Source organism: Sarcophilus harrisii, chromosome 2 (genome assembly GCF_902635505.1).
Source record: "Sarcophilus harrisii chromosome 2, mSarHar1.11, whole genome shotgun sequence".
NCBI lineage: Eukaryota > Metazoa > Chordata > Mammalia > Dasyuromorphia > Dasyuridae > Sarcophilus > Sarcophilus harrisii.
The window spans coordinates 36,674,962-36,689,040 of record NC_045427.1 but is presented as its reverse complement, the minus strand read 5'-3'; the positions used below and the strand labels follow the sequence as shown (position 1 = coordinate 36,689,040).

Below are 14,079 nucleotides of genomic sequence, written 5' to 3'. Positions count from 1 at the left end.
GTGGTCACCGTTTTCTAAGATGTGAAGAGAGGCCTCCAAGAATAGGGACCGTTTTGTCCTATTTGGCTCCAGAGGGCAGGAGGAGAAGCCGTGGGTGGTCAGTACAGGGAAGCCAGGTTGGGCTTAGTGTCAGCAAGGGCTCTGCAAGCAATTGGAACCATCCAGAATAGAATGGGCCCCTGGATGTAGTGAGGATGCCCCCCATTAGATGTCTTCAATAGAAGGCTGAAGGATCATTTATCGGGTAGGGTGTAGGAGGGAGGGATTCGTTTCTCATCTGGGTTTGCCTAAATGGCTAGAGGTCCCTTCCAACTCAGATCTTGTTTTCCTAAAGCTCCAAGGCCTTAGTCTAGCAGGAGAGTGTTTCAAGCACTTATTCAGCAAGCTTCCTTTCTCACTCATCCCTCCCTTTATAGGTAGTTCTGTCATTCCTAGGAAGTCCCGGGACGCTTTAAACGGGTTTTCAGAAGTGGAGGAGTCCACGGTGGACTTGGACCTCTAGTCCTGTGGGTTGAGGGTGGGAAGGAAGCATCTGTTATCCCTCGTGTTTTCCAGCTGCTGTTCACATGGGCAGATCAGTTGGCACAGGGCCCTGACACCTTTCTCACCCATTTTGGGTGGCATTTGAGGTAGCCTTTCTCACTATGACATGATCCACCAGGTTCACCTCATCCCTGTGACTTTGATGGGAAGCCAAACCCAGAGACAAGACACCATGAGTCCAAGGAAGCCTTCACACCCTCCCAGTGACAGAGATTGTGTCAGGAAGGTACTCTGAGCTACCTGGGACCTCTGTGCCTTTAATGTATTCAAATAGGATAGCTTCCCTCTGCATCTGTCTGGCACCATAGAAAGCTGTTGAATTAAAAGCTCTCTAAACCGAGGCCATATCTAGAGGAAGAACACTGAGCATCTTTAGGTGTCTCAATGGAGAAATTAGACCCCAGGTCTAGGGACCTCGGGGCAAGGGGAGATGCCTCAGACTGGTCCTCCTGATTATCTGACAGGCTCTCCCCTTCCTGGTCTTCTGACCAGACACACACACATCTTATCCCCCTCACTTGGCCTCTAGAGGTAGGTGTGGGCTAGGGGAACAAACATCCCAGCCCTGGTACGATAGAGGGAGCCCCAGAGAGGCTGATCCTCCGGAGTCAGCAGCACAGGTGTGTGGATAGGGAAGTTGGGTGGTGAGTGCTCAGGGAGCTGGAGAGCTTAGAGCTTTCAGCTCCTCACAGAGGGCCCTTCCCTTCAGACCATTTTCTTGAACATCTTTGTACATTTTCTATTTTGTGGTGAGCTGAGAAATAGTCCTTCCCCCCTTCTCCATCCAGACTGGGGCTGCCTTATCCGCTTTGCTTTGCACTATAGCAGATATGGAAGTGATTAGTGGGTGAATGGGGAGGACTGGACAGGGGGAATGACAGGGAAGCAGCTCTGGGCTCAGGGGAAATGATCTGGCAGACAGCCCTCCTCTCTGAAACAGTACCACATACCCTCCTCAGAACTAAGCACATCAGACCCATAGGGCTACAGCATGGAACAATGGGTCCCTATTTCTTCTGTTTTCTGCTCCAGGTTCTCCTAGAACATTCTTATGGGACTCCCCATTGCCCCCAACACTTCTTACCTTGTATTATATTGACGTCCAGGTTAACTCCTGCCTCCCCTCCCTATTCTAGTTGAACTTGAGGTCGAGAACCATATTCTCTTCCATATTTGTCTTCTCAGCCTAGTACAGACCCTTGAGGGAAGTGAATGCCCATTAATTGATTTGAAAGGTTTGATAAAACCAGGTCTCTGAATTATCACACCTCTGGAGCTGGAAAGGGCCTGGGAGAGCATATCACCTGACAGTTTTGTAGAAGACAATCAGAAAGCCCAGAGTTCTCACTGGTATTGAGGGGAAGGGGATAAACGTTGACATAGAGCCTACTAAACATTTCCTCTTGCTAAGCCCTTTTTTTACAAATATTCTCTCATTTGATCCTCATAACTCCCCCCCCCTCCGGGGAAGTGCTATTATTATCCCCATTATACAAGTTGGGGAAACTGAGGCAAATACCTATCTATTGTCACACAGTTAGGGAGTGAACCTAGGTCTTTCTGATTCCAGACGCTGCTATTATACCACTTAGCTGTCTCCATTAAGTAAGCAGTCAGGATTTGTCTCTTTGCCCTTTTGACTCCAGAATATCTGTTTTTCATGCCTTGACACATAGAGAACACCTTCCCCAATTACAGAGACTCTTTTCTATTGCCCAATCCTATGGAGAGGAAGGCAAGCTGTACTCTTTTCCTCCCCTGAAACAAAGATACATTTGTTCCCATGAGGCTAAGAGAAGAGGAGTTGACATCCTTTGTTATGAACCCCTTAGCCCACCATCGAGACGTTGCTCTGATTTTAAGGTTCAAGCCTTCTTGGGTAGGTTGATTACTTTATTATTATTGCCATGGATTCCAGATTCCTCAAGGAATTGAAGGGATTCCACTTGAGCCATCTCTACCTTTGGGGATCTGCAGACCTAAGATGGCCTGGTCCTGCTGGCTGAAATCTCCAAACCTTCTTCCTCCTCTTGGGGGGCTAATGCCAGGGGGTCAGCTGGTTGACTTGTCTGGGGAAAAAAGCAGGTGCTCATCTTGTCACAATCCTGCTGCAGAATCGCTAGTAACTTCCTCTTCTATAGACTTAAAGGTTATTCAAACTGGGAATTAAGACATCATCCAGTGCAACCCTGCTTAATTTTAAAGAGGAGGAAATGGAGTCTAGCTACTCCAAATAGAGTGATTTAAAGGGTTTTGGAAACCACAAGTCCCTATGTCATCCTCCTTTTTCTCATTAGTATTTTCTAAGTTCTTCTGTTTGGCATTCTGCCCTGATTTTAATATTATTTCTCACTGCTCTCCAAATTTCCCCTTTTACTCTGCCCTCCTTGTGTTCTGAAGATACCATAACTCATTTCCTCCCATGCTGCTTTCTTGCCTGAAATGCCAACCCTGTTACCTTTTCTCGAAATTTATTCTTTTTCTACCTCTCTGCTAAGTCGTTCCCATGTGGGTTCACCCTTACCTGAGCTCTTCCTTCTATGACATGTATAGATCTTGCTATACAACTTGAATTTTATTTCCTACTTATAGTCCCATTTCCCCACTTAGTTATAAATTTCCTGAGGGCATAGATTTTATAATTCTCACTTATTTCCTATGATGTTCAGCTCAGGAGTAAGCACAGAATGAGTGCTTAATCAAGGGCTCCTTCTCCAGCTACCTTGCATCTTAAGTCCTGCCCTCTGTCCAAGCTAGAAGTTAAATACCTTTGTTTTTCCCCCAATGGGAATATCTGTGTCCATTTTCATGGCCTTCTGACTAGATGATGTCTGTGATCCCTCCCAGTTCTGACAGCCTATATTCTATAAATGTGGACCTTGAAACCCCAAGAGGTGAAATTATTTGTCCAAAGGCATACTTGAGTCTTTTCATGTCAAGTTCAAGCCTTTCTGCCACTTTTCTATATGAAGACTCTCAATCCGCCCCCCCCTTTTAAGATAAATCCTAACCTCACCTCCTAAGGAACTTATGGGGCTGGACAGCTCCCCTGGGCTTTCACCGTTTTCTGAGTGACTATGTTATGACTGACTGATCAGTTGTCAGTCCCTTGCTCTTTCCCTGAGCTTATGTCCTAGTAACCTCACGCAAGCTATCACAGAACTGGCCCTTCCAAATCCTGACCAATGGGAACTAGGCCCAATCCTGGATAGAGAGCACTTGGCTTAGACATGGCAGAAGAGGGGCTGGATGCTTGGCAGGGGTCCCATCCTGTTACCTGTATGGAGATCTAAAGCTTCGGTAGCTGTTCCTGTGGGGGAAAAAGCAATACTATTTAGGTGAAGTGGAGAGTCTCTCCCCTAAGCCCCATGGACAATCCCTAAGATAGATCACTTACGTGGTATCATTAGGCATGGGTGGCTGTCCATACTCATAAAAACTGGGGTTTTGGTTAAGACAGTACTAAGAAAGGACGAGAGGAGATAGAAATCAGTAAATAGTGGCTTTTTTGGCCCAGATCCTCATGGAAGCTCGAAGATCCTTGGGGAGAGTGTTGACAGGGCCAAGGATTTATACTATTTCCTGCTCTCAGGGATAAAGGCTGCAGTCAATAGCTTTGGAAGTATAGAACTTTAGCATTCACCTATTTGAATTCCTTTACAGATGAAGATAAGGAATAAGTTACTCAAGACTCCAGATATAGGGGCCAAGCTAAGTGCTCCAGCTCCCCAAAGATCTTGGAGGGGGGTACCTCACCTAAAGTGAGGGTATGGAATAACCCATTAATTCTGCCTGTGTTTCAGTTATGAACACTCTAACCAGTGTTGTGGCAAAGAACAATCCCGGCTGGCCTGGGAGAGGAATGATGGTTTTAGGAAGAAGGGCCATTTCTTTGTCCCAATTGGTCATAATCCCACCTTCCACAGATAAGGTGCTTTATTATTTGACATATTGGCTATGCAAGGTTGTTGCAGGGGACGCATGTATTCTCATCTTTAATTTGGAGAAACTAAGGCTTAAATAAGGGAATGGCATGGACAGGGCATGGAAAATCCAGAATTGTAAGAACATAGACCAAGACCCTGAGGTTGTGGAGTTTAACAACATCCTTCCCCCCTTCCCACCACTATCCTGACCTCATTCTATAATTAGGAAACTTGAGACTCATCAAGCTAAGATAATTTGCCCATGGAACTGAGGGAGCAGAGATGTAAATAGGGGGCAGTGGTAATTAGGCAGTTATACCAGAACTCCATTGCCTTAAAGGTTGGGAGAGCCTCCTTCCTTCTCAGACCCATCTTGTCACATAAGTCAATGTGGGGTGCTCCTCTGTTTCCCTGATTCCCCTTCCTTCCTTCACCAAAGTCCCCAGTCATTCCTCTAATCGATAAAGAGAAATTCTTTTTCCTATGTTCTGTTGCAGCCAGGGGCAGGAGAGACACATTCCCCCATCATCCTCTTCCTTCATTCCCTCCTTTTTTCCCAGTTCCACCCTCTCTCTCTGGGGGATCTGGGCTAATGGGAACCCCTGTCCCAGTGAGATATGTTTGGGCCCTCTCTTGACCGGGATCCAGGATCACCAGGCAGTGGGGAGCAAGGGACTTGAGCAATCCTACCCGCCAGCACTGAGTGATATCCGGCTTCAGGCATCTCACGGCGTAGCTACCGAAATCCTCATCTGGGGAAAGAGAAAGGGGATTTTGCATGGCCCAGGCCCAGGTCCAGGCTCAGGCCCAGGCCTCTTCCACAAAACAGTTTGAGCCCATCCTACCGAGAGGCCTGCCTGCAGCACCTAATACACCTTTATGTCCCACTTGCTCTCATATCCACCTCGAACTTTAAATTCTTGCTTTTAGGCCCATTTTTGGGGGTCCAGATACTGTCTCCAAAAGGTCCCCCTTACCCCATTCTAGCCTAAAATGCTTCTGTTAAGGAGAAGGCCTTATTTTATAGATCATTTGATCTAATTGGTTCACAATCAGCCAGCGGTGAGGAGGCCCTTAGAAACTGGGGCAGAGAGTAGGCAGGTTTTGAACATGGAGAGCAGAGGAGACATCCCAGGGAGGAGACAAAGACTCCAGAATCCTGGTAGAGGGTCAGGGTGTGGGGGAGGCACTGAGAAGAATGGAAGGAAGGAGGAGAAAGACAACCTCACTGACTTCATACTTAGCCCAAGCCTTCTCTGGCTATAGCCCAGCTTCTACTGTGCAGAGAGAAGATTCCCTGACTCCAGCCCCAGCTCCCAGGGCCCTTCTATCCTTCATATTTTAGAGTCTGCCTGGGGCTGGGATGGACAGGAAAGGGCCAACTGGAGGGAGGAAGACTCTATTTCCGGATTCAGCAGGACCCGGAGGTGAGACAATATCTCTGTTGGACATCGGGAGGCAACTGCACACAGACTTCCTGTCCCCTCCTATGGGATATGCTAAAGATAATATTAATTACTGTTTCTGTGGCACTTTTAGGTCACAAAACCTTTGGCTCCCAATATTTTTCTGAGACATGTCATGTAAACATTTTTATTATTTCTGTTTTATGGCTGAAGAAAGCTGGCTCAGATTTTACTTGCCCAGGGTAACAAAGATGACCAAGTGTTGTAGTTGGGATTCAGGTCACTAAGTTGGAAATTAAAAAAAGCAAATAATCCAAAGCAGCTGTGGGAGTGATAAATAGGTAAGAAGTGACTGACTTCTATGGTGAGAAGGCTGCCATGCCCTTAAGAGTGTCTGCTGGGCAGCCTTGCCAGGCCTTGAACTCCTCATCATTCTATTCACAGATGGTTTAGCATACAAATGGTTCCAAAAAGGTCTTGAATGAACTGAGTAGGTTTTTAATATAATTAAGATAATTGATTTTGACTCAATCATGGTTCTACCCCATGGATACGTTATGCTTCCTGTTAACCTAAACCTAATCGTGGCTTTGGCCACTGGACTCCAAAGCCATCGGTTACTTCAGTTCTTGGGAGTGAGGAGATACAAAGAAGGGAAGTTTTAATGCTTCCCACAGCCCTTTCACATTCATTCTCTTGTTTCATCCTGTGAAGCTGGAAGCAGTTGGTACCCCCACTTTACAGAGGAAGAAACAAGGGGAGGAGGGTGCTTGGGTCAACCATGATCTGCATGGAGCTAGAGGAGACACAGAGGAGCTTGGCACACTTGGGCCTCAGTGTGCTTTATGGCTTTGGCTTTTAGATCCTGTAGCCATAGTGCCTAATAAAGTCTTTCTTTCCTTCCTTCCTTCCTTCCTTCCTTCCTTCCTTCCTTCCTTCCTTCCTTCCTCCCTCCCTTCCTTTCTTCCTTCCTTCTTTCCTCCCTTCCTTCCTTCCTCCCTTCTTCCCTTCTTCTCTCCCTCCCTCCTTCCCTCTCTCCATCCTTCCCTCTTTTCCTCCCTCTCTTTCCTTCTTTCCCTTCTTTTTCCTCATTTCCTTCTTTCTTTCCTCCCTTCTTCCCTTCCTTTCTCTCTCCTTCCCTTCCTCCTTTTTTTTCTTCCTTCCTTCTTCCCAGATCCTCTCTCTTCCTCCTACCCTTGTCCCAGCCATGACTACCTTATTCCTCATGTTTCCCCCTCCCCACAAGGAGCCTTCAGGGCTGGCCACTGTTCCCTACAGACCCTTTTTATCCACAGGAGGAAGCTTGAACTCTCCTGAGTTAGACACAAAGTGGGTCCAGTCTTCAATGGCCCGGCTGTGACAGGGCCAGTCGATTTGGTTGATGCAGGGTGCTAGTGAGGTCATCTTCCCCCTTTGGAATCTCTTTCTAAGCATCTGTCCTGTCCCAGTGAATTCCTGTACAGGGAACCCCAGGCCCAGAGTGAGAGAGGAGAGACAGCTTCTTGTCCTGAGACACAATGTCATAAGGAGGAGGGGATGGGGAGGAGATAGTCCCCAAGAGCATGGGCCTAGGTGGAAGAGATATGACTTTCTCCAATGGGTCCACCCTAGAGCCAGGACAACATTGGACCTCTGACTGAAACAGATTTAGGAATGGATCCAAACTCCAACCTGGTCCACTGTTCTTCTGTTTCTCCATCACCTCCCCCTTCTTCAGCTCTTCCCCCATCAATCAATCAACAATAATTTCTTATGTGACTACCATATGCCAGGTACAATTCTAGGTGCTGGGGAGTCAATGAGAAAAAATAATGCTCCCCCCATTTGGCCATATGCACACACTGGTATATGTGGCCTGGAGCTGAGCCTCAGGAAACTTCCTCCTTCTCACTCATGGCCTGCCCTGACCAACAAGGGAGATTGTTCCGTCACTTCCTTGCTTAGTGGGACACAGAGAGAAGATACTCATTAGGAGTCATCTCAGTCATATTCATTGCTCAGGTTTTTGTGACTGATAGTTCTGAGGGACCAATCACATAGAAAACCCCACAGTGCAACTGAAACCAGAAAAGAGATTTCTAGGTGGGACTTGATCCTTTGGAAAGTAAGCCAGTGGGGAGAGGGAGAGACTGACCCTTTTTTTTTGGGGGGGGTGTCCATATATACCCAGGATCCTTCTTTTCCCTCTGCTACCCACCCTGCCGCCCTCCCTCCACTTCCAAGCTGGATCTAGCAGAGCCACTCACCAATCCATTCAGGTTTTTGTTGGGGATTCCCAGCAAGCTGAAGTGTGCGTTGTTAAAGTCATCTGCAGGCGAGAGAAGCAAATGGGAGAGGGGTACGTGTACAGGCACTTGTGTGTGGGTTTGTGCCGTGTCCCACGTCTGTGCTGATTGTGTCTGGATCCTGTGTGTGGCTCGTCATGGGCAAAGTCCTTTGACAATCATGTAAGCAGTTGTATCATTGAGCTTTTACTCTTGTGCTGTGGTGATGTGTCTGGATCTGAGAGTCGGCTTGTGTGTGTGTCTTTCTGGATAACAAAGTTACTCTGTCTAGGTTACAAAAGAATGAGATCTTTTCCCTAAATAGCTCCTGTTCTTCCTGGCTTTCTCTGTGATGGTGTTGAGTGAGTGTGAGGTAAGCAGGGATTAAAGACTGCTCTCCCCATTTTCCAGATGGGGAGAGAGAGAGGGGATGGCCAAGGAAGGGAGTATCTTAAGAGCATAGATTTAGGAGTGGAAGGGACCTCAAAGGCCATCCATTCTAACTTTACAATGAAGGAATCCAAAGACCAGCTCATTTGTTTGCTGAAGGTCATCCAGTCTCCACTAGTTCTTTCTACATACCTGGACTTGCCCCTTGTCCCACAGAGGTCCTCTATAGGGGGGACCCTGCCTCCATCATGTACAGACTGGGACTCCAGATAGACTGGCCCACGTGGACATTATTACCTTTGGTACAGTAGGTGGATGTCTGGCAGTGCTCCTCGGGGAGTTTCCCCAAGACTGTGTCCATGTCCATTTGCCGCAGGGTGGGCAGGTAGGGGTGGTAGAGCTGCTGTTTCACCCCCGAGAGCATGTTCCTCTTTGGAGGTTTGGGGAACACGATGGTTGGGGATATGCACCCTTTAACGGAGTTATCGCTCCAAGGAACCTTGTCAGTGATCCGTGCCATGGCCGGGAAACCTGTGGTGAGATAAAAGCAGATGGCAGCTATTCAGTAAGAAGGCTGAGCTGTGAGATCACCAGGGGCCTTGGACTCTCCCAGTCCCACCAAGAATTGAGAAACAGGAGAAAAAACAGAAGAAAAGAACTGAGAGGACTCCTTAGAGAGGGAGTAACTGGTCCAAGAGCCCTAGAATTTCAGAACCACCAGTGAGCTAGACCTGGTAGATTGCTGACTCTATCTATTACTTCTCATCTCCTTGCCTGATTGGATTTGATGAAGGGGGGAGGAAGAAGGGGTTTTCTGGGACCCTTCCCATCTCTACCTCATGCTAATCTGGGCTTCTTGGATTTAGAGGCATTATTTGTGCTCAGGTCCAGACAGTAGAACTGGGGATCTGACACCTAGTCCAAGTTGAATCCAGATTCTTCAGTATAACCAGGAGATTGGAATAGAAGTCCACGGTATGCCCATTAAACAGCCAGGCCTGAAGTGAGGGACTGCCTCTAACTGACCTGCTCCCCCCTCACTTGAGCTAAGGATGGCAGGATACTCACCTCCCAACTCCCGTGAGCAGCCATAACTAGACCTTCTTCATCTTCATCCCAAGCCCCACTTGCACTATTCCCTAGGTCAGGGGCAAAAGGCTTCAATTCCCACAGCCCACCCTGGCAGTTAAGAGAGGGGATTGAAGCAGAACTAGAGATCATTACTGATCACAAAATAGAAAATTTCGATTATACCAAACTGAAAAGTTTTTGTACAAACAAAACTAATGCAGACAAGATTAGAAGGGCAGCAATAAACTGGGAAAATATTTTTACAGTCAAAGGTTCTGATAAAGGCCTCATTTCCAAAATATATAGAGAATTAACTCTAATTTATAAAAAATCAAGCCATTCTCCAATTGAAAAATGGTCAAAGGATATGAACAGACAATTCTCAGATGAAGAAATTGAAACTATTTCTAGTCATATGAAAAGATGCTCCAAGTCATTATTAATCAGAGAAATGCAAATTAAGACAACTCTAAGATACCACTACACACCTGTCAGATTGGCTAAGATGACAGGAAAAAATAATGATGATTGTTGGAGGGGATGTGGGAAAACTGGGACATTGATTCATTGTTGGTGGAGTTGTGAACGAATCCAACCATTTTGGAGAGTAGTTTGGAACTATGCTCAAAAAGTTATCAAACTGTGCATACCCTTTGATCCAGCAGTGTTACTACTGGGATTATATCCCAAAGAGATTATAAAGAAGGGAAAGGGACCTGTATGTGCACGAATGTTTGTGGCAGCCCTTTTTGTAGTGGCTAGAAACTGGAAACTGAATGGATGTCCATCAGTTGGAGAATGGCTGAATAAATTGTGGTATATGAAAATTATGGAATATTACTGTTCTGTAAGAAATGACCAACAGGATGATTTCAGAAAGGCCTGGAGAGACTTATACGAACTGATGCTGAGTGAAATGAGCAGGACCAGGAGATCATTATATACTTCAACAACAATACTAGATGATGACCAGTTCTGATGGATCAGGCCATCCTCAGCAAGGAGATCAACCAAATAATTTCTAATGGAGCAGTAATGAACTGAACTAGCTATACCCAGAAAAAGAACTCTGGGAGATGACTAAAAACCATTACATTGAATTCCCAATCCCTATATTTATGCACACATGCATTTTTGATTTCCTTCACAAGCTAATTGTACAATAAAAAAAAAAAAAAGAGGGGATTGAAGCCTTGAACTCCAGAGAGGGAAAGAAGGACTTACATCCTTACCCCCCAGGAGCTTGATCTTATCCCTATTCATCTTCCCCATCCCCCTCTAAAATCTCCTTCTCTTTTTCCAAGACAGAGGAAAGTCCTTGCCTCCCTCTCTTAAATTAACCAGAAAGAAGAGAGTGTGTTGTATTTGCCACATGTATACTCATGGAACAAAGCTCTTTACATAGATTTTATCATTTGATCTCTACTTTTCTACTTTCCCAATTTTTCCAGCCAGAGATGGGCTAAAACTTCCCACTGGGCAGGGGGAACTCAACTCCAGTGCATATTGAAGACATCACTCTAACGCTCATCCATGAACAGGAAAATGAGCAGTAAATTAAAAAAGAAAAAAAAAATCAAGCTCAATTAAGAGCTACTGCAATATAAAAGATAGGAGGCAGAAAATTCCTTCAGAACTCCAACTTGAAGTATTCGTGGATTGTTATGGGCCAGAACTCTGTACTTGAAGCAAAGATTCTTACAAGGTGCTAACTCAGTGGAATTGATAAGACAATGGTTGTCTAGTTTAGCATGGTGCTTAATAGTTCTCTGGTTCAGTACATGTACTTAGTACTTAATATAGTTCTACAAGATTGACAACTATTCTACAAGACTCACACTTATGATAATGTAATTATCATAGAGCATATAAGCTGGGACAAACTCAGCCGGACAGATTCACTCCATCTCACACCACTGGCTAGTGGCTGCTCTGTCCTCCTGCATTTCCTCCACTGAGATCAAGCTAGCCCGGGGCCCCAGGAAAGGAGACAATAAAGAATTTGGACTTTAACACCTGGTGATTAATCTGCTGAAAAAAGACTGGTCCAGAGATCTCCAGAAAACCAACCAGAACATTACAGTGGATGAGTTGGAAGAAGCCATTAGAGGGAAAATTAAATTGGGTAACAAATATATAAATATAAATAAATAAATCGGATAATAAGTATATTAAAGGAATCCAAGAAGGATTCTAATTTAGTTCTTAAAAACCACATACCCACAAGTCACCAGGTAGGAAAACTGTGAAAGGATACCTCCAGTCTGAAAACCTTAGTGCCAGAGTCATATGTGAGAGCCAATTAAAGAGAGCCAAGGTCATTAGATGGAAAATCAAAATGGAAGAGGAAAAAAAGGCAGCATGAATTGCAACAAAAATGGAGGAGGGATGTATCTAACAAAATAATTTGGAATAATAATAATAAATTTGGAAAGCAAAACAATTACAAATGTCAGATTAATTAAGGTTGCAGAAGACATTGAAAAAATAAAAAATAGGAGGAGATGCAGTATTTGAGGAACTAATTAGAAAAAAATCTCCATTGTGTTCTAGAATCTAAATCGTAAAGTAGCAAATGAGGGAAAATACTGGATAACAGTTAAGAAGAAATTCTTAACTTGGATTCATCAACATATGTAATAAATCAATGAACATTTATTAAATGCTTACTGTATGCCAGTCTCATGCTTAGTACATGGCACTTTGTAGGGGCTTGTGTTTATTGTCTAAGTACTATGGATGCAAAGAAAGGCACCCCCCAAAAAAACCCCCACTCAACCATCCCTGCCATCAAGGAGCTCCCCATCTAATGGGGAAGAACAATGTGGAAACAACTATATGCACACAAGACACATACAAAGTAAACTAGAAACAATCAAAGGAGGGAAGGCACTAGAATTATAGACAAAAGAGTAGACCAGACTACCGTTACAAATAGAAGCCATATTCCTGGCTCCCAGTCCAACATTCCTCTCCTTGGTTTAGCATGAGGGAGAGTCCTTTCCCTGTCCTGACTCTTATGCCTTTATCTCACACAACCTCAGTCTCCCACCTGAAGTGGATAGGTACCTGAAGATGTGAGAGTTTTATAGACGAGGAAAAAAGGAGAGAAAAGTCTGGAGCATGAGGTCCTAGAGGAGAAGCAAATGTGCAAAACAGTCTTGAGGAAGAGTGCCATATTGGAAGATTTTTGGAAGCTAGTGGGCATTATGGAGTGACCAAAGCGGTAAGGGATGTCAGAGGAAGGGAATCAGTAAAACATCACGGGATGTTGGGATTTAGAAATGGATTTTGGGGCTCATCAAGCTCAACTCTTTCATTTTGAAGTTAAGAAAATAAGGTCTAAAGGGTTAATAAATGGCCCAAGGTGGCAGAAGTAGTTAAGTGCCCCACCAGAATTTGTTAGCAGGTCTTCAAACTCCAATCCCAATGTTCTTTCCACAAATCTGATGCTACCTCTAAGGGTTCAGAAAGGAAGGAGGGGAGAAGGACTCAGAAAGGGAAGGGAGGAGTTGCTAGTAACAAACCTTGCCTACTTTGAAATCCTCAGAAAGCCTGGTTTCTTTTGACTATAAAGAGGGAGATATCCAGGGGATAAGGAACTCTGATGCCCTTGTGGCGTAGGTCTCCTATTTTATCCAAGTCACCATACATCCAAGGAAGCAACAGAGAAGTGAAGAAAGATCAGTGCGCTAGCAGAAGGGAATCAAACAAGCAAACATTCTGAGAAGACAAGATCTATCCTCCCGAAGTTCCTCCCATTATGAGGTCTCCATTCCTGGTCCTTCTGTTTACTGTTCCCTTTATTCACCAGGGCAACGGACAGCTCCCATCCAAAGTCTTTCCTGGGCAGGGAAAGGAGGGTTGCTAAGTTACTGGAGCTGTGTCACCAAAGTTACCTGGAAACTGGTGAACCCTATTCAGCCCAGCTGAAAGGAAATTCTCCCCATTGGGGAGGGCTCTGGCCAGCTGCTACAGAAGAGAGGAGAAGCTGTTCTTCAGAGGAATAAAAGTCAGAGAATTGGGGGGGGGGGCTACTGTATTGTGGAGAGCTAGGGAGAATGCCAGAGGCAAAAAGGTTCAGCGTTAACCCAGGAGAACCTTGTTTATCCCACCCCCAGCCCTAAGCACTGCCAAGCGGAGCAGAATTCACCTCGAGGAGGCAGGCTCAGGGAGGAGAATTTCCTCTGCTCGGGATGTTTGGGGGTCCTTTGTAAAGATTGCCTTGCCTTCAGCCCTTTGTCTTTTAGAGCCAGATCCTGACCACATCCCAGGAATAGCTGGCTAGGAGCATGGCTCAGGGCACGGTTTCAATAGAGGAACTTGGGAGAAGGGTTCAAGCCAGACTTAGAAAGCCAGGAGTCTCCACTGGGGTCCTCAGACTTTTGGCAAAAAAAATGACTTGTCATTTCCCTAATTCTTAAAAATAGCTGATATGTGTGATAAAGTTGGCAAGAACAATCCACAGACAGAATCTAA

At 45.4% G+C, this 14,079-nt stretch overlaps 1 protein-coding gene across 4 annotated transcripts; it reads right to left on the bottom strand.

Annotated features, from left to right (window-relative positions):
* Nucleotides 1–2,398: 2,398 nt before the first annotated feature.
* On the bottom strand, nucleotides 2,399–13,420 carry TEPP (testis, prostate and placenta expressed). Of its 4 annotated transcripts, none has more exons than XM_031949926.1 (9): nucleotides 13,128–13,419; nucleotides 9,598–9,708; nucleotides 8,827–9,060; nucleotides 8,122–8,183; nucleotides 7,156–7,330; nucleotides 5,160–5,221; nucleotides 3,941–4,005; nucleotides 3,821–3,853; nucleotides 2,400–2,612 (listed from the first exon to the last, which is right to left on the bottom strand). In XM_031949926.1, the coding sequence occupies exons 3-9, from the start codon at nucleotides 9,047–9,049 to the stop codon at nucleotides 2,582–2,584; spliced, it is 651 nt and encodes a 216-aa protein (XP_031805786.1). In that variant the 5' UTR covers nucleotides 9,050–9,060; nucleotides 9,598–9,708; nucleotides 13,128–13,419; the 3' UTR covers nucleotides 2,400–2,581. The 4 variants fall into 4 exon arrangements, with proteins under 4 accessions (XP_031805787.1, XP_031805786.1, XP_031805785.1 ...); XM_031949925.1 differs by having other exon boundaries at nucleotides 9,598–9,668; XM_031949927.1 differs by lacking the exon at nucleotides 9,598–9,708 and having other exon boundaries at nucleotides 2,399–2,612; nucleotides 13,137–13,420.
* Between the last annotated feature and the right edge of the window lie 659 nt (nucleotides 13,421–14,079).